This window comes from Pezoporus flaviventris, unplaced genomic scaffold, assembly GCF_033815535.1.
Source record: "Pezoporus flaviventris isolate CSIRO_AGI_PZ_B2104156 unplaced genomic scaffold, CSIRO_AGI_Pfla_v1 ptg000079l, whole genome shotgun sequence".
In the NCBI taxonomy this organism is placed as follows: Eukaryota; Metazoa; Chordata; class Aves; order Psittaciformes; family Psittacidae; genus Pezoporus; species Pezoporus flaviventris.
In genome coordinates this window covers 5142037-5162207 of record NW_026892627.1, presented here as the reverse complement: position 1 = coordinate 5162207, position 20171 = coordinate 5142037, and the positions used below count along the sequence as shown (strand labels likewise).

The 20171-nt window shown below is 46.3% G+C and overlaps 1 protein-coding gene across 2 annotated transcripts in view; it reads left to right on the top strand.

Moving 5' to 3' along the window:
* The window catches only part of XIRP1 (xin actin binding repeat containing 1), a 33666-nt gene extending 14578 nt beyond the window's left edge, over positions 1-19088 (top strand). The window contains exons 6-8 of one of the 2 annotated variants that reach the window (XM_061474571.1): positions 7333-7493; positions 9022-9075; positions 10696-19088. In XM_061474571.1, the coding sequence (XP_061330555.1) occupies positions 7333-7493; positions 9022-9075; positions 10696-18321 (7841 nt within the window). In that variant the 3' untranslated portion in view covers positions 18322-19088. Of the gene's footprint in view, positions 1-7332; positions 7494-9021; positions 10557-10695 lie in introns of those variants that run through there. The other variant, XM_061474572.1, reaches the window with a different exon arrangement.
* The last annotated feature ends 1083 nt before the right edge of the window (positions 19089-20171 follow it).

Here is a 20171-nt window from a genome sequence, read left to right as displayed (position 1 = left end):
ATTTAGCAGACAATTCCTAAAGCATGAAATGGCTTTTGAAACCTTATTTGCTTTTCAACACAAGTGGTGTTTAGTTACATTATGTTATTTTACTTACTTGTTTGGCACCTTCCTCTGATTCTGGCACTTTTCAGCCCATTTCCCACCCCAGAATTCATGTATTAGCTTTACGTGCCAGAGCTGCTCAAGTGATTGCAACATATGGCTTGCAGACAGTGCAAAATCTTTCTTAAACCCTTTCAAGAAATAATGGTTTATAAAAAAATATAAATTACATAAATTTGTTTATAAATTTATAAATTTAATATAAATTTATAAATTACATAAATGTAAACATAACAAATATAAAAAAAACCACAAAAAATATGTGCATTGATCATTGTATGATCTATACCAGAGATACCCAGTCTCCAAATTAAGGAACTATTGTACATGATGCTGTACAAACCTATCTGAAAGGACTGGGTCTACTCATGAAAGCTGGGAATCAGGAAAAAAGTGTCGTTAAGTTGTATGATTTTGTTAGTTAGCTGTAATCATGGGCGTTTTTACAAGAGAGTTGGTTTGGAGAGCATATGAAAATCTCAGTTCTCACTTTTAAAGGTGAATTCCTAGCCCTTGCAGTTATAACAAAAAGTTAGCTTGGACCAAACCAGTCAAAAAACAGATGACTTCTTTGAAAAAAACAACAACCAACCAACCAAACATGTTTACAGTTGCCACTCTCTCACATAATTGGCCAATATATGACAAAAAGAAAAAGCTTGAATTTCAAATCCTTGCTGTGCTTTGTAGAACTGAAAGTGAGAGAAAACACTGCAGTTTGCAAACAGAGCAAAGTGTGATCTGGGGGCCAGGAGGGAGTACCCATGAGGATAAGCAGGATTGTTTAGAGCATCACTGATCCTCAGTCTTTACTAGAAGTTGCCTGAAACTCCACTGATGTTCCCTCTTGCAGCCTTGTCCCATCTTTTTTCCCCTTCCTTTGGAAAAAATAGCACTTCACATTCTAACATGTGCTAAAGCCTCAAGAGTGTGTTATGAGGCCAATGAGAAAGAGCTAGACATGCTCCCCTCTCCCCAAACCCTCACCCTCCCAGGACTACCCTTCCCCTCATACCCTTCACTGCAGCATCTCTGGACCATTCACCCTTCCAGCAGCCTCCAAACCAGGGCAACAGGGAGCCTTTCCCACTTCCCACACCACCTTCAGCATTCACCTCCTCCAACAGAGCTTCCCCATGGAGCAGAGCTGCCGGCACAGGGGTTGGGGCAGAGATTTAAACCTCTCCCTGCTGACTGAGCACCCCCAATGGGCTGCCAGGCTCCCAGATTAAGCAGCAGTACTGGTTTCCCAGCCAGCTTTTATGGGTGCTTACCCACCCATGCAAATTCCCTCAGCCCAGCTGTGGAGAGATGCTGGCATTTAGGAGCCCCTTTTGTCAGGGGACTGATACTCTGGGAGACAAAGCTGGGAAGAGAATGGGGTAGGTGTGATTTAGCACATGTAGCTCTCACATGCAGCAACAGAGGCTCTTAGAAGTGGGGTTCCCATCGATAGGGACCCAGCTTCAAGAAGGAGCAGAGAGTTACTGAGGTTTCATCAACATGCATGCCAGGGACACGCAGGTGGGATTGGGCACCCATGTCCAGCCACACAGCCTTAAGTCAGTGGACTAATTGGGTAGTAGTGACCACGCAATTAGAAGTAACCCATGACCATTCCAGGCAGGGAGGAATAGCAGAAATGGCTCCAAATTCCCAAGAAACAACAGCCCAGGGCATGACAAACACGGGAGAATTTCCATTTCCGTCACCCTGGTAGTCAGAGTCTCTTTCACAATGTGAAGAAATTGCTGCTTTTCTGCCCTGATTTTCCCAGTGCTAAAAGCTCCAGGGTATGGGTCTCTTTGTTCCCATTGGCCTTTGAGTATCGGCCTTTGGGTCCTGCACTATGGGATGTGCCATAGTGGCTCTCTGTACCCAAGCCACGGCACAGACAAGGAGTGAGACCATAACACACATGTGCTCCATGGCACAGAACATGCGAGGTCCAGCAGCCACCACGGCAAGCCCAGAGCTGACCTTCAGAGGAGCAGTGACAGACAGGCACTGAGCAGATGAAGGAGGATGCTGGATTTGGCTGTCTGTAATGGGATGCTCACTGGAGCATTGGTCCGTTTGATGAGCAATGGATAGAGAAGGGTCCCTGGCACAACTTATACCACTGGGTTATCCCTTTCCCTCTGGCTTGTGCTAGCCTTGTGTGAGCCCCAGCAGCTCTCAGGCCCCATTACACAAGCTGCAGTGGGGTGCACAGGGTGACACAAAGGGCTTTGCTTAGCAGCTGTGTTTGCTCAGGGCGGCTGATTTTGGGAGCAAAGCCGATGACATGTGGTTGGCCAGGCGACCCAGGAGACTGGTGCTGAGCTTGCAGCTTCCTTTTTTAATAGGTGACTCAGGCGCTCAGTAGCTCACTGGGGTTTGTGGTGGGAGCCAGGCTGCGAAGGAGTAGCGGCAGAGGTGGTGGAAACCAACAGGTGGGTAGCATTGTTTCTCTCTAGGATAAAGCTGTTTAAGTAGAAAGCAGAGCAAGCTGGAGCTGATGTGTTAGTGGTGAGATAGGGTTTTCTCAGGGGAAGAGGTTTTGTCGGTGATTTGTTTTCCGCTTGTTGGGAGTTGGCTGTCAGATGTAACATGATCACAGTGCAGGAGACCTATAATACTATCTTTAGCACAAGATAGAGCAGATGAGTGATTTATGGGCAATAATGACAAGGAAATGAGTGAATTTTTAGTTGAATATTTAAGAGTCTCTTTCCCCGTTGCCTTGCCTCTTCCCCCTGTGTCTAGAAAGATCAGTGGGTACAAATGAATATGTGAAATGATTTTCCCCCATTAGGCATTTCCAGGTCCCGCAGCCCTCCCTGTCTGCCTGGGGTGCAGCCTGTGGGACAGAGAGGCTGTAAACTGAGCCCAAGCTGCACATACATGGGGTGGGGCAAGGGAAGAGCTAAAGAAACCCCAACAGCTGCTCCCTACGGACAGTCCTAACATTTCAGCCCCCCATATGAAATGTGCAGATTCATCTGGCGCCAGACGCTGGTGTGAAATACATTTTCCAGGCAAACCCCAGCAGGGAGGAGCATTGCCCATGTCCTTCCCTTAGGGAGCAGCACCATCGGCCACGGTGCCAGCCGCTGGGTGGGACGGGACGAGGCGGTCCTCAGGAGCTCTTTTCTTCTATTTTAGCTCACTGCGGATGCTTTAATGCTTGGAGTATCAGGTTTAAAATCCCTGGGGCCACAGTCAGTGCTAGTCAATCAGCGCTGAGCGGGATGCATCACTCAGCACTGGAATGGATGCTAAATGTGCCAGTGGCGCCCTTTTGCTCTTCAAGGGAGAAACATGGAGCCCGGCACAGGTCTCGAACTGGACTTTCATGCCACCCATCTCATATACAACAAATAGCACCCTAAGCCCGGTCTGCATAACATACTTTGACTTTGCTTTAGCATCCCTAGCTGGGAAGTTCCCCTGCTCCCTTCCTCCTGAGGATGCTATGCAGTGGCACCAGGTTCACAACCCTTGAGATGTCCTAGGTGCCGCTTGGACGCCATCAGCTGAACACATGTGACAGCTCAGCTTTCTCGTTAGTAGAATGAACTGCTGTTCTTTGAGCTTATCTATAATTAGCAATTTAGAGGGTGGCAGCAGCCTGTTTTCTCAGGGAGAGCTGCATGGAGCCACCAGACATTCCACAAGTGTAGAGTCAGCCCGGTGGGTTTGAGCAGCCCCTATCTAAGGCAGGCAGTTTTGTGGGAAGTGATAAGCAAGCAGAGGGCTGTGCATAGCCTGTGAACTGCAAAAATGTCATAAAGGAGAAGCAGAGAGGGGGGAAAAGAAAACAAAGGCAGTGATAAGGGGAAAGCTTCAACAAAAGCCTTGTATCTAATTATAGCCATCATTAAAACAGAAGCCCTGTGGCCTTTCATCCATGGAAGGTGATGGGTGAAGGATTAGGCAGCACTGAGGCTATGCTATTTTCCACTGCATGGGCTGGAAATCTTTCTTCTGCTGTATTATTCTTTCTTAGCTGGAGGGGCACATTGCTCTTCTCTGTGCAGCATCCCAACCCAAGGGCCCATGGGCCAATACAAATTATATCAGCTCAGTGGTAATACCCATAGCCTGGGGTAGGTGTAGACCATTAAATGTCACCAGCCCAGCTCTAGGACATGAGGATGCTTTTGTTAAGCACTTAGCACCAAAAGACTTAAGCACAGCAATGCTCTGTCAGCCTAGGCAAGGTCCCTGCCTTGCAGTGAAGGGTGAAGGGCTCCCATCACCTAGTTGTATTTTTTAAGAGTTTTTTAGCTTGGCCATTCCCTTGCAAAGGGCTTGTGTTCATTTTACCAGCCAGAAAGGCTGCAAGTCTGTGCTTGGTTTTCTTTCTGCTTTAAAGCTAGCATGGCTGAGTCTCCCCAGCTCTCCCCATTGCTCTTATTGGGGGGCTTAGCCAAACCTCATAACTTTGTAAAGAAGAAAGCTTCTGCTTTCCAGATTGTTGGACCCCTTTTGCCTCCCCAGCAATGTAGATAAAAAGAGATAACCAGACAATATTTTTCAAAGCTCTCTTCAAAGCTTTCTGTAGCAAATTCAGCACAGGCTTTAATGCCCTCCTCACAGTGCACAGCCACAATAAGGAAAGACCATGCAGGTCAAAGGACGTGAGCCTGCCCCTCTGCTCTCAGGAGACCTCACTTGGAGTATTGTGTACAGTTCTGGTGTTCTCAGCATAAAAAGGACATGGAACTGTTGGAACAAGTCCAGAGGAGGGCCACGAGGATGATCAGGGGACTGGAGCACCTCCCGTATGAAGACAGGCTGAGAAAGTTGGGGCTGTTCAGCCTGGAGAAGAGAAGGCTGCGTGGAGACCTCATAGCAGCCTTCCAGTATCTGAAGGGGGCCTACAAGGATGCTGGAGAGGGGCTCTTCACTAGGGACTGTAGTGATAGGACAAGGGGTAACAGGTTAAAACTTAAACAGGGGAAGTTTAGATTGGATATAAGGAGGAAATTCTTTACTGTGAGGGTGGTGAGGCACTGGAATGGGTTGCCCAGGGGAGTTGTGAATGCTCCATCCCTGGAGGTGTTCAAGGCCAGGTTGGACAGAGCTTTGGGTGACATGGTTTAGTGTGAGGTGTCCCTGCCCATGACAGGGGGGTTGGAACTAGATGATCTTAAGGTCCTTTCCAACCCTAACTATTCTATGATTCTAAACCCAAGGTACCTTCACTGGCAGTTTCCATTTTTACAGAGTAGACCCCTTCAGATGAGTGCCTCGAGCCCTCAGATGAAGGGAGAAGCCCACTGCAGCAGATAGAAGGGATTGTGTTAGCAGATATTGGCACCAGCTGCTGTAAAAGCAGTACCTCAGTGATGCCTTAACTGTCTCCTCCTCAATTCCAGGGTTCATCTCAAAAAAAATCATGGATCTCATAAAATATTTGGGTCTCTTGAACACAGTGGGGAAAAACTGATGCACAGGGTGGTTGTAACCTCAGTCTATCTTAAGATGCACCATATCTACCTTAGCAGTGCCATTGTCTCCACTGGCTGTAGATGGATAGTCTCTTTTGACTCAGTGTTTGAGCTGTGGACAGCAGAAGTCAGGAAGAGAGGTCCCATATCTGCATCGTGACTTAGCAAGAAAAGGCACTAAGGAAATATCTTCTCCTGTTTCTTCCCCTGGTGCCCTAGTGACCTCTGGCAGAACTGGGCAGCTAAATCTGTATTGCATCCCACTGCTTCCTCTTGTATCCAGCCCCAGTTCTGCATCAAAATGCCCATGCATCTGCAGGAGCAGCTGGAACCAAGGACAAAAGAAATTTGGAGTTTGGCACCTTCCAGCAGCATGTTGGCCTGGGTCTGACAAGCTCACTGGCCCTCTGCTCTTGTCTTCATGGCTTTTGGTGCATGTTTGTCCCTGTAGGAAATGGTATTTCATTTGAAGCACCAGTTTCTGGAATCCTGTTAGGGTATAACAGTAGCTGTTGTCACATTAAGATAAATCTCCCTCAGTATTTTAGAGGAAAACCTGGAAATCTGAACTCAAAATGCAGAAATCAAAAGAAAAACAGTCATTAAGTTTGATATTTACAACCTTCATTATTTGGACACTGAGATTTGAGAGCAAAGAACACTAGAATTGCTGCACTGTTTCTAATGTGCACATATTAAAAAGTACATCAGCCCTTTCCTGGCTGTGGAATAGCTGGATTTGTGGAGAGAGAGTCCATTGTTCAAACAGAAAGCATTGCAAATACCAAACTAAATCCAAATGCGGCAGTGCAAGCCAGCAGATAAAAGGAGAAACTTCTCATGTTTTTATAGAGGTAAAAGAGGAATTACAGCCCTGACTAGTCTGGAGAACTAAGATGCATCACACAGGTGTAGAGCTCTATACACATCTGTGATGGGAGGATCATCCAAAAATGTGTGACTGCTCAAACCATCCAGTCGCTCTGTGTACCCCTCAGGAGGTCTGCCTGATCACCTCCTCCCAGAGTAGCCATTTCTCCATTAACCAGATAAGGCACATCTTCAGCTGTAGTTATCTCCATGGGTTGCATCTGAACAAAAGTAGGAGGAACACTGTATGTCTTAGAATACCTCAGCAATGTCATGCTGGGTCCTAGTGGGGGCCCCACAGCAGCTGGTACAGCTTAAAATATTAGATCTCTAAACTAAAAGGAGGTTTCAGTCTGTTGGCACTGCCAAAGACCCCCTGCTAGATCCTTGAGCAGGTCTCATTGCCTCTTCATATCTCTGTTCCCTGAAATGAGCTCCCAGGGAAGGGGTAAAAATAGATGGATATAGCTGCTTGTGAGGCACACTGATAAGACAGTGGGGCAGCCAGTGGACAAAAAAAAAGTAGGAATTGATTCACACAGACCATGTGTAGCTCCTTCATATACTCCAAGTTGCTCATTTTGGTGATGGCCTTGTCCATGCACGACATGGGATGCAGGAATGCGTGCAGGCCGCGTGCCCCACTGGCAGGATGGAGAGATCAGGTCATTGCCCAATGTGTTACTCTCACCCAGGATCAAAGTCCAATTCAGCTATGAAAAACGTGGAAATGTCCACATTTTCTTCCTGATCCAGGAGGGTACGATGTTAAATTTTGGAGGACCAGGGTGGGGGCTGCTGGGGGAATTGGTGTGGAGATGTTGGAGGCACCTGGCAGAGCCCTTGGTAAGTGATGCTCATGGTCCAGGCTTCGCGTCTTTGGCACAGAGCTCACCATGTGCGTCTGTCCCTGTTTCAGACGAGAGGACGTGGTCATTTTTAGGCACACCAGACAACACCAGCCGCGTACTTCACCAAGGACGAGGGAGGTCCTCTGCACCCTCCGTGAAGGAGCTGTCGGCTCTCTATCTCTCCCAGACAGCTGCTGCTGCTGCTCACACCGACAGCCCCAGAGAGCCGGTAAGCACCACGCGCCACTGCCGCCATCCTCCCCTCTCACAAATCACCAGTGGCATCCGAACAATGTCCTGTCCCAGCAAGTGGTTGTAAGAGGGTGAGAGAGAACATGTCTGGTGTCTTAAATCTGGAGAAACACAGCATCTGGGTTGCCAAAAATGACCAGCTTTCCCTCGTCATTTGCAAACATTGTATACGTGTTATCAGAGGTGCTGATAGAAATGTATAGGATGTATACATCCAGGTCTTCACATATAAATACCTGAACTGACCACCTACATTCATTTTAAAATAATAGGTGACTCCTTGTCCCCCCTCAAATAAAGAGCAACAAAAATACTTGCACTGTATTTATGATTTAAGTGACATGGTTAGTGGTGGACTTAGCAATAACAGTTGGACACCATGATCTTAAAGGTCTTTTCCAACCTAGCTGATTTTATGATGTTATGATTTATGATAAGCTGCATATATATAGACACACACATATGTAGGCACACATGTACATGTAGCAAACACACACAAATGTCTACGTCCACTAGCCCATCCAAACAGTTTATTAATACATAAGATTTCCACATTATTTGCATGTATATATTTACACAGTCACATCCATGGAAGAAATATTCAACACAGGGCAGCATATACATCTCCATGCTATACCCATTCCAGCACACACACATACTTATGTCCATATATGTCCCACTCAGGCATAACTTCACAGTGCAACTTCCTTTTGTTTCTGTTTATAGCTCTTGTTCTGGGATCCAGGGATTTAATCACCCCCTCCAGGCTGATCATTGGATCATAATAATTCACATTATAAGGGTTATGAGACACTGAGCTACATTTTTCCCATTTTGCCAGCTCCACTAACGATACAGGAGTAACATGGGATGTGATTTCACGTCAGGACCTTTCCTGCAGGCACATCCATGCTCCCTCCCACTCAATCTCTTGCAGCGTTCCTGACCAGAGATGCAGTCTCTCGAGCACATATCATGGCTCTGGACTGGAGGAGTCCAGACTAAAGCAGTCCCAGTTGAAAACAAATGAGTGGAGACTGTAATGGGAAAATTACAACTGGTTAGAAGCCTAAGGAAAAAAAAAAGCTGTGTCAAAACAAAGAATTACACAATCCATAAAGCAATTACAAATGTAGATTGGTTTTATTTTTATAGTATTGGAGTATAAACAAAAATATGGGCTAAATCAAACTTTGGAGAAATCAGTGCTTGCATTGTTCAACACCCCCCCCCCAGTCTGAACAAATGTGTTTGGGGTTTTGTTTGTTGGCTGAGACTTTTGGAAAGAAATATTTCCCATCAATTTGGAATAAGATTGGTTTTCCCAACAGCACAGGACTGCCAGAGAACCAGAAAGAAAACACTCACCTGTAATGGTTTTCAGGTCTCTGTAGCTGACATATAGACATATATATAATAAATATATATATACACACACATATATATATACAGATAACTTGTCTCCCTATGCAGTTTGATGGCATTTCTCCTCATGTCTTTTCCAGAGTACTGTGAAGGACAACTCCAATCACCCTCCCCACACACAGAAAAAAAGCAAGGTAAGAAATGTTAAAGATAAGCACCGTTATCTAACCAAATATTTGTGGACTGCAGTGAGGTGTGATTTAAATCCCCATACAAGGCAGTGAGGAGAGCTTTCATACTGAATATAGCTACCAGCTGCTCTGTCGCTCTTTCCCACGTTCAGAAGCAATGCAAAAGCAATCCCAAAAAAGCGCATTCAAAGTTATGTTGTCTCACGTGAAATATTTGCATTTTACATTTGCTGCAAAACATGCTGATTTTGGTATTCTGGGAGGTGTTTTTTACTAATGTTCAATACTTATTTTTAGCTGGAACAATCCGCATGTAACAGAGTGAAATAACACCGTGCGCTATTGCTTTGAGCAACAACTAATAATATTCCAGGCATAACTCTACAGACGTAATTCCACAGGCATGACAAGGGTCAGCAGATTTGTTTACTGAAAGGAAAGCCACCAGGATTACAGTCTCTTTTAGATAATGATTATAGGCCTGGGCTACCTTCCCTTTGCACAAATGCCAAGCCAGGCAGGTTGTAGGTATTCAGTTCAGCTCCCAGGCTTCCCAAGCTAAGGAGGTGGTAAAAAAAAAATGCAGAAAGTGAGGCTCAAAGGTAGGCTGAACAACCACAATTCACCCCATCGTGACTGCACGCTCTGTTCACTTCTGCACCAGCACTGCTATGGATTTCAGCTGAGCTCAGGAGGACTAAGTCTAAACAGGTGTAACTTTTGCTGGCCCCCAGCTACAGGTGTTACTCTAACTTCTGGTTCCTCAGCCTTGCTTTTTCCTCCTATCAGCACAGAATTTGGCCTCCTAATTCCAACAGATGTAAACCTTAGTTAGCTCCATGCCTGTACAAATCTGAAGGTCTAAAGAGCTTTATTTAAGTCTCTGATTGTGTAACTGTGCATCTATTCTTCTGCAAATGATGACGTGGAGTAGTCCAACAGAAGAAATCATTAATCAGACAAACATCCTTCCCCAAGACCTCACTTCTGTGCAGTGGGCAGGCCATGGTGCTACCAAAAGTGCATCATGCTGGCTCACTACCCAAAAATAGGTTGTCCTCAGCAGCTCAGCTCAACATTTTTTTTTTGGTTCCCTCCTCATTTCCTTCTTAAGACCTCTTCACAAATAGCTCCTTGGCTTTCTCGCGCACAAATGTCCTATGTTCCCAGACTCTCTACAGGTCCTCACATTGCCCTGGATATTATGGAGCAGGAGGGAGAAGTTAACTTTTAGCTAGCTACTCTAAGACAGCCTTCTTCATGTAACTCTTGTGGTCACTCTCTGTTGTTGATGCAGTCCAAACTAGGCACCTCTGTTATCCTGTAGCTGGACAGAATCCTGGGGACTGTAGACTAACCACTGCACATGCCTGGATTAGAGACCTTGCTTTAGAGAGTGTTGCTGTGGAACCGGAGCTAACACCGTGCCTGGAGCTTGTGCTGTGGTGTGATGATTTGGAGTGCTATGTGCTACTGAACCAAAGGTATGGAGCTTAGTAGGTGCATGGATTTCCCATGTTGGCTGGCTTTTTCCTTTGTTGTTCTCACTATTAACAACCTTGGAGTTGGGGGGGAGAAGGAGGGTAAGAGATGATGCTGACGTTTAAAACTGTTTCCCTAAAGATGTCAGAAGCTCAGAAATCGTCTAAAGTAGCCATCAAGAAAATGGAAGATGATTTACCTCCCCCTCCCACCCTTGGCTCAGTCCAGGTCATCGCTCCAGGGAGTCAGGATCTCAACTCACTCCCCGTGCCTCCTCCAAAGCAAGCTTTCTCCAAGTTCTACCAGCAGCGTCAAGTCAATGAGCTAAAGAGGCTTTACAGACACATGCATCCTGAGCTCAGGAAGAATTTGGAAGAAGCTGTGACTGAGGACCTGGCAGAAATGCTTAATACTGAAGATCCTAACACCCAGGCATCTGTGAACCTAGACAAAGTCCTTCCAGGAGAGGTTCAGTCCATGCGCTGGATTTTTGAGAACTGGGCACTTGATTCCATTGGGGACCATCAAGCCACAAAGAAGCTGACAGAAGAAGAGGTCATTCTCAGTGGGGATGTGAAAAATACTTCCCTGAAGTTTGAAAGCCAGGCAATCAATGGAGACAGCCTGTCAACATCAGCCAAGGAATCAGAAACAGACCTTGCCAGAGGGGATGTGCACACTGCCCGGTGGCTGTTTGAAACCCAGCCACTAGATTCATTAAACAAACTGTATTCAGATGAAACCGAAGTGCAGGAGGCAGTTCTCAAGGAGCCTGTCCAGGGAGGTGATGTGAAAGGTGCCAGACAGCTCTTTGAAGCACAGTCCTTAGATGCTATAGGACGCTGCTGCTCAGTGGAGGAGAAGAGCATCCTACAACTGAAGTCAGAAATCCAGGAGCTAAAAGGTGATGTTAAGAAGACTGTCAGGCTCTTCCAAACAGAACCTCTCTGTGCCATCAGAGACCAAACTGGAAACATCCATGAAATCAAGTCTGTCTGCCGAGAGGAAATTCAAAGCAATGCAGTCAGAACTGCTCGCTGGCTGTTTGAGACTCAGCCTTTGGATACCATCAACAAGGACACTTCCAAAGTGCAAATAATCCGTGGGATTTCGTTGGAAGAAATTGGAAGGCCAGATGTCAGTGGAGCAAGGTGGATATTTGAAACTCAGCCTCTGGATGCCATCAGAGAAATCACTGTTGAAGAACAGGATTTCAAGGCTTCAACAGATTTTGTCACAGGGGCAGATGTCAGCAAGCAGCGACTGCTCTTTGAGACCCAGACTCTTGATTCTCTGAAAGGAGAAGCGTCTGAAAGCATTGTAGCCAAAGAACAAGTCATTGGAGGTGATGTAAAATCTACACTCTGGCTATTTGAAACCCAGCCAATGGAAACCCTGAAAGACAATTTTGAAGTGGGACGTTTAAAGAAAGTAGAGCTTTCAGCAGAGGAGAAGGGAGATGTGAAGCAAAGAAAACATGTCTTTGAGACCTGTCCCCTTGGCAGCATCTCCAAGTCATTTGAAGAAGAAATTCCAGCCACCAGCATGGAAGAGGTAGTGAAAGGGGATGTGAAGTCTTTCAAGACTCTATTTGAGACTTTTCCCTTAGACAGCATTAAACAGGCCGATGCTGAACCTGTCACAAAAGAAGAGGAGAAGATTCCAGCTGGCAACGTCAAAGCCAACCAAATTCTATTTGAGACAACACCTCTGTATGCCATCAAGGATAGCTTTGGCAATTTCCATGAAGTCACCTCTGTAAGCAGAGAGCAAATTATCAGTGGTGATGTCAAGAACTACAAATGGATGTTTGAAACCAAGCCCCTGGACCAATTTGATGAAAGCATCAAGAAAGTGGATATAATAAGGGGGATCACAAAACAGGAGGTGATGTCTGGTGACGTCAGAACAGCCAAGTGGCTCTTTGAAACTCAGCCTATGGATGTCATTCATGACCAAGCCACGAAAGGTGAGGGGCATCCCCCGGTGAAGCGGGAGATCTCCCAGAGGGGGGATGTGAAGACCTGCAGGTGGCTTTTTGAGACCCAGCCCATCCACACTCTGTATGAGAAGGATGAAAAGAAAAAGGAGGAGGATGGCAGTGTGCCCCAAGCTGATGTGAAGTCATACACATGGATGTTTGAGACTCAGCCCCTGGACTCCCTGAAAGGCCAAGAGGAGCAGTATTTACAAGTCAGTAAGGCATACAGTCAGGAGGAATTACAAGGAGTTGATGTCAAAACTGTCCGGCACCTATTTGAGACTGAACCCTTGGGCAGCATTGTTGCTGGTGAAGCTGATCAGAAAAAAAACATGCGGTACTCCAGTCGTGTGGAGATACAGTCTGGAGAAGTGTCCAGAGTGAAGGAGTTCTTTGAAGCTAAGCCCTTGGATGCAGCCAAGAAACCAACATCCCCAAAGAATGATGGGACAATTGAAGCTGGATCTGTGCATAAGTTCACTTGGCTCTTTGAGAACTACCCCATGGACTCCCTGAAGGACAGCACTGAGGGTATCCAGGAAATCCCTCCAGAGAAGGATATCAAGGCTGGAGGTAAAAGGTTCGTATTTGAGACCTATTCCCTTGACCAAATCCATGATAAAGTGGATGAGACAGAGCTCCAGAAGATCCAGAAAGACACTATGAGCAAAGCTAATGTCAAGTCCTGTACGATGCTCTTTGAAAGCCAACCCTTATATGCTATCCAGGACAAAGAGGGAGGATACCATGAGGTCACCTCAGTGCAGAAAGAAGAAATCATGAAAGGTGATGTGAAAGGTGCCCGATGGTTGTTTGAAACTAAGCCCTTGGATCAGATCAAGAAGGGAGAAGAGGTGTTTGTGATTAGGGCTGTCACCCAAGAGGACATCAAGAAAGGAGATGTCCAGGCTGCCCGGTGGAGGTTTGAGACAGAGCCCCTTGACTCCTTCTCAGGGGGAAAGAAGTCTGTGCCCAGAACAGTAGATGATGTGCAGAAGGGAGATGTTCAGTCCAACAAACAGCTCTTTGAGTCCCAGCAAGTGGGCCAGAAGAAGTATGTGAGGATGGTTAGTGTCAGTGACGTTCAGCGGGGTGATGTGAGGACATCCACTTGGCTTTTTGAAAACCAGCCTGTGGACTCTCTATATGGGGACGCGGAGAGAAACTCATCTGTCAGCACAGTGCAGAGGGAAGACAACCAGAAAGGGGACGTAAAACGCTGCACCTGGTTGTTTGAAACCCAACCAATGGACACCCTTAAAGATCCAGAGTTGATGGTCAGTGCCGGGGCCCAAGAAGCTATCCCTCACGCAGATGTGAAAAGTACAACGTGGCTTTTCGAGAGCACACCTTTGGATCAATTTAGTGCTTCTGGAGGTAGCATAGAAACAGAACTGAAAGAAAAGACCATGAAGGAGACTTTAGAAATGCTCTGCACTTGCCAGGCTATTCAGCATAATGGGATCCTCATTGAAGCCAATGATATGCAGAGTGTGAAGATGGTGAAGTACCAGCTCAGCAGCCCAGGTGCTCCAGAGATCCTGAAAGAGGAGATTGTGGGAGGCCATTTGCAAAGGATCATGCTGCAGCTCCTGCACAGAACCAATGTGGAAGCACAGAGTGTACTGGTGGAGGAGGACAGAGGAGGCAAGATCAAAGTTAGCCCGTTGCAGCTACTGGACCAGAGTGAAGGTGAAGAGGACTTGAGTGGAAATGTAGCTAAGGCTTTACAGGGTCTCCTCAGTCAAGATGCTTCCATCAAAAAGGGGATGGTGTTACAAGAGACAAAATCAGGATCAGTGAAGATGACTCTCTACTCCCTCCAGTTCCATTTTATCCATCAGAAAGTTGTCAAGGGGGATGTGAAGTCAACAATAGGGAACCTGCTTGCTTCTTCTCAAGAGCAGAAAGCAACAGCAACCATTAAGCGGGAGGACAATGAGAAAGGAAATGTCCAGCTTTTTGCAAGCTGCATTGAGAAGGGAGATCTAGACTACCTGAGGAATCTCCAGCAGCAGTCAGAGATACAATCTCTCATCTCTTCCCAAGCAGAGGAGGGGGCAGATGAGAGTGTCCCATGGGTTGTGCAGGGGGCTAATATACATATCTTACCAAATAAAGAACAAATAGAGAAAGTAATTGCAAAAGGTGAGGCAGGGGCTATGGAGGGAGCAAAAAAGGTATTCACATGTGAAAGCATGGGTAAAGAGGGTGCATTAGAGAGAGATGTTGTGGATGCGGCAGGTGTGACAGGCACCACTGTGCAATGCCTTGGGAAGCCCCTGCCCACAGTGATGGGAAAAGAAGAAATTCTGTCGGGAGGGCTTAAAGTGACTACAAAGTCAATCCAAAGGCTTGCAGATGTCAGCAAGAAGGCAGAGAAAGAAGAAGCCACCACTGCCAATTTGAAGGAAACCAAAGCTACGACGCAAGGCAAATTTCCAACCCAAGTCACAGCTCAAGAAGGAGAAGTGCCCGGGAAACAGCAGAGTTTGGTGACTGGGGGAGCCAGCCAGATGCAGCCAGAAGAAAAGGCCCTTGGGTGTGATCTTCAGACTGCAATGCAGAGCCTGAGGATAGCAACAGCAGAAGCAAAAAACATTCAACACCATGTCCAGAGCAAGCTACAGAGGAACAAGGAGGAGGTCTACATGGCCTGCAGGCAGCAGGCAACCAGCACACAGGGTACAGTGACCCTTCAATCAGCCGTACATCAACAAGATTCTGCATCCACCACACAGGAGAGCACCAGCACTGCCACCAGGACCACCACCACTAGAGTCCAGGAGTCATCCAAGACTGACACAAGTGTGTCTCAGAAGAGCATAGCATCACACAAAAAGGTCAGTGCTTCAAAGGAAGTAAAGGGAGGACAACTATTGAGCCAGGAAATCCAAGTTGTGCCTAGCAGAGATTTTAGCATTAAGGATGGCCTTTATACTGCCACACCCGTGAAAACCTATATAAACCCTTTTGTTGAGTCTGATTACAAAGAGCAATCAGTGCAAGAAGAAAGAGATGTTATTATCAGAGGGGATGTACAGACAGCTATCAGAGCACTGCAAAGTGCCTCCACTGAACAGCGCCTGGTAGAAAAAGAGGATGTTGTCCGAGGTAATTTAAAAGCCACACTTCAGTCGCTGGAAAAGTCTAACGTTAATGTCTCCAAAGGGGATTTTAAAGCCGCTATGATATACAGAAATGCAGGGCAGTCCTATTCTGTGTGTAAAAAGAAAAATGAGACTCAAGTCATTAGTAACCAGACTGCTGTAGTGGCTTCAGGGTCACAGACTGATAATGACTTTCCTCCTCCTCCTCCCTCAGTTGCTGTGATGAAAGCAGAGCATTGCCCACCCTCAATCAAAGCAACAAGAGAAGGTGCCCTTCCACTACCAATCAGCAAAGATGAAGCCCCAGGATGTTCTGCACCACTTCAGACCCCTTCTCATGCTCTCCCTTCTCTGTCCTGCAAACCCACTGATCAGAGTCCTACAGAGAAGCCCAGGACTCCTCCAAAACCAGAAATTACTGCCCCACCCGGGAAAAAACCTGTCCCCCCTCCAAAACCTGAGCACCTCTTACAAGAGGCACATTCTGCCTCTGCAAGTAACTGCACAAGCAGATCAACCAAACTGAGCCCTCCACCCTTGCCTCCAAAGCCTGCAGGCCTGAGGGAGATCATCAAGCCAAAGCCTCCCCTCATGGAACTGGGATTAAGCTGCGTGGAAGTACATGAACAATCAAACCATGCAGAGATTCACGCTTTGGAGACATCTGTGAACAAGTCTGTCACAGATCAGGGTATGAGCCCTGAAAGAAAGCTGCCAAAAACCCCTCTTCAAATTGCAGAGGAAAGGTACAAGGCCAGCAAAGCAAAACAAGGAAAGGTGGAATCAGTCAGTGTTAAGACTTTAAAGCCAGTAAAAAATGGAGTACTTAGTTCTGAAGTCGAGCAGGGCATGATGAGTGGGAAAGCAGCGGCTCCAAGATGTCCAGGTGAGGTGGTTCAGAGGCATACAGAGCTGTGCCAAGACAAGAACGGGTGCTTTTCAGGATCACATCCAAGCTGTCCTGGTAGAGCACAGCCACCTAATGTGTCAGGACAGACTGAGCCAAGCACCTCCCCTGTGGGTCACACCACTTTTCCAAAGAGAGGGGTTGACATTGCACAGAATTCCTCGTCCAAGGTGGAAAGAGAAAGTGTGTCTAATTCTTATGGATCATGGGATAGTCAGAGAGTTGTGCAGCAGGTGAGTGAGAGGAGGCAAACGTGTCATTCAATGTCCTTCCATCAGCAGACAATGAACTCCTTTGAGAAACAACACCAGGGGAATAATGAGCAATTTAAATGTCCTGCTGGAGAGGCAGAGGCATCTGCCCAGGAGAAGCCAGTGGTTGTTATGAGAGAGAAAAACAAGAGAGAAACAGAAGATGAACGTCGGAAGAGACTGTCAGTACACAAAGAGGAGATCATGAAAGGCAATGTCAAGGAGGCTATGGAGATCTTTGAGAACCTCAGGAGACAGGAGCAGCTGCAAGAGATCTTGACTCGGGTGAAGGAGTTTGAGGAGGAGACAAGCAAAGTGGACGTGAAAGCTCTGAAGAGCTTCTTTGAGAAGGTCCCTGACTGGGTTGTTCGTCAGAAGGCCCATCAGGCCAAGCAACAGGACAGGGTTGATACACTGGCAAAGGAGGACACTGATGGTGTGTCCTCAGTGGATCTGGTTTTCGGGGACCTGGAACGAGCAAGTGCTGAGATTATCCACCTGAAGGAGCTGACACTTGCCCGGCTGCAGGACATTGAGGAGGCCATCAGAAAAGTTCTTTATTCTGTCTCTAGTCTCAAGTCTGAGTCAGACATCGCTGGGCTCTCAGGGCTGTTCAAGGAGTCTCTGGGGAACACCCAAAACTCTATGAGCAGCAGCAATATCCGTAAAATCAGTATTGTCTCAAGCAAAGCCAAGCAGGAGGGAGTCACACTGGGGACAGGGGAAGCAGCATCTATGGAAGATGCAAAGGTGGCAGAAAAGACTGAGGTAACCAAGTCAGAGCTAGAGGTCCCTCGGCTAGTTCAGTCTCGTGTCAGCTCTCCATCCTCACCTTCCTACATCACCATCGAGTCTGCTGCCAGGAAACCAGCAGAATCACCCAAGACAGCATGTTCCCCCCGGGATGTCCCTTCACCAGACTGTCCTGACACTCCAGGAAAAAGGGAAGCTTTTTCTCAGGACAGCTTTAACTCCTTCAGCCAACCATCAGCAGAAGAAAAGAGTCCAGAGCCTGTCCAAAAAAGTGCTGGGTTGACCTCAGTGAAAGAGCACACCCTTGGCAATGCTAACCACGCAATGAGTGACAAAGAGAGGTCCCCTCTGGATACCTCCAAAGGCAGCTGCCACTGTGGGATGAAAGGAGGCTTTTCAGACTACTCCTCCCTGAATGTCCCAAGCCCACAAAATCCACGGAGGCAGAAAAGCATCCTGGAGCTGCAGACAGGGCCTGATGGGTCCAAGCTCTATGGAGCCACTCGGACTGTCATGGAGCAGTATGAGGAAATGGACCAGTTTGGAAACAAAATCATCACTTCATCCACCACAGTCACCAAGCAATCTGAGACACAAACATCTTCCACGTGTGATGTAGTCTCTCATCCCCAGTATGAGGTATCTGCCTCACCCATGTTTCGGAGGTACTTGAAGAGCCCAGGCGAAGACTTCCACACCAATGGCAGTTTTCAGGAGCCAGGAGTGGTCTTTGTCACCTTTGGCAACTCCAAACCGAAGAAATAAGAGATTCTGGAGAGCAGAAGAGAACTGTTTAAGACAAGAAAGAAAGTCCACTATAAAAAACATCTCCTGGTTTATCCACATTGCACACAGGGATTAATCTAAGGACTTCTCAGGATCATCGTCTTGGCATTCGCATACAGACAGGACAAATGCAGTCTGCCTTGACACTGAAGGAAAACAGCCTTCACCTGGCCAAACCAACAGACTTGGTGCTGCACCATAACCCAGAGCCCTGACACTGTTAGAAGCACAAGGGAAAAATCCATCCATTAGCACCTTCGGGTAGCTTCTTTCCCCTAGAGTGTTGGGGCCAGGGGGTGGGGTGGGAGCAGTGTTGTATCAGGCTTCTCTGAACTAATGAAGAAGAAAGGATAGGTAGGATCAATCAAAGAACCAATCTGGTCATTAGCAAACGGACACCTTTATATTATCTTCCTAAGAAGGGCATCCTAAACACACATATATACACATGCTCATATTGATGGGTGGGTTGGATTGGTTTTATCTTAGTTAAAAGGAAAAAAAATAATCTCAAATAGCTGTAATTTATTGGGGTTGGGGAAGGTATTTATTAGGGGCTTTTTCAGTTCCTGGAAAGTACCAGATGCTACTGAAAAAGCCAAGACCTACAGCTGTTATCAGTACTGTTCCCCCAAAGAAAGATGCTATGAAAGGTTACTTATTTGAGTCAGAATGGTTACTGCTTTCCTCTGTTTTTAGAATTGTAATTTATTATTCAAAATATACAAATCTCTTATTTTAGATTTTCCATGCTTTCCTACATGTTTACTGTTTAAATTCCTTTTGAAACTTTGTAAAGCAATTTTCTTTTTATTATGACTTTGTTTTGTACATTTTAAACTGAAGAATTTAGATAATTTGTGGTTTGGTTGTTGGGTTTTTTTAACTTCTATTGCTGCATTCTGAAGGTAAACATTACCTCTAAAAATACCTTGGTCTAGTTGAGTTTCTTTTGTTGAATGCTTGTTTCCTTTCACAGTACCTAGAAATCATCCCTCAGTGAAGCAGTTGAATCACATATTGAGAGCACTCTAAATCACTGGAGGGATTTAGTCTACATTTTCTTTACAATGTGGGTGGATTATCAGCTCTACAGCAAGCAGTGTTCGTATCCTTGTCTTAAAACTGAGTTGATTTGAGGGTAATATACACCACCCAAACCAGGACCCTGTGTAAGTGGGTGGGGACTGTGTAGTACGTTCATGCCACCAAGAAAGTCATGAACACTTGCCTGCACCCACTTCTTCCATGTGGCATGCTGAGGTGTTGTGCCTCCATAAGCCTTACAAGGAGGGGCCCGAGTCCCTAGCTAGGTTTTTACATAGATATCAACTTGCATCACGCAACACATTGTTCAAGGTGTTGTAGGCCAGATAGGAGTTCTGTTTCCCCAAAACACAGGTACATACCCAGAGCTCATTGGTTTGTCTCTAGGACCCCATAATTTGAAAATAAGACATGCCAGAAGAAGAGTAATAACACTGTTTTCAGTTCAAAGGAAATGCACCATAGGTTGAGGTAGAAGAGCAGATCACCATAAACTGAGTGCATCTGGTTTCATTTAGACCTTCCCAATGGTTTTCCTAGGACCAATTGCAGAAACAAGGAACAGTTACCTAATCTGGAGCTCCTCTTCAATTTTTTTTTTCAATACTGCTTTCTTACCCTTGTTTGTTTCTCATCTTGGCTTGCTTCAGGGTGTCCATAACACATGCTTGTTTCATTTCTCTATATGGACAGCTGCAGGGCAGTTTTACTAAGCTGCAAATAGGCAGCTTGTGCAATAGAAATTATTCCACAAGAACTCAACCCAAATATCAGGCACAGCC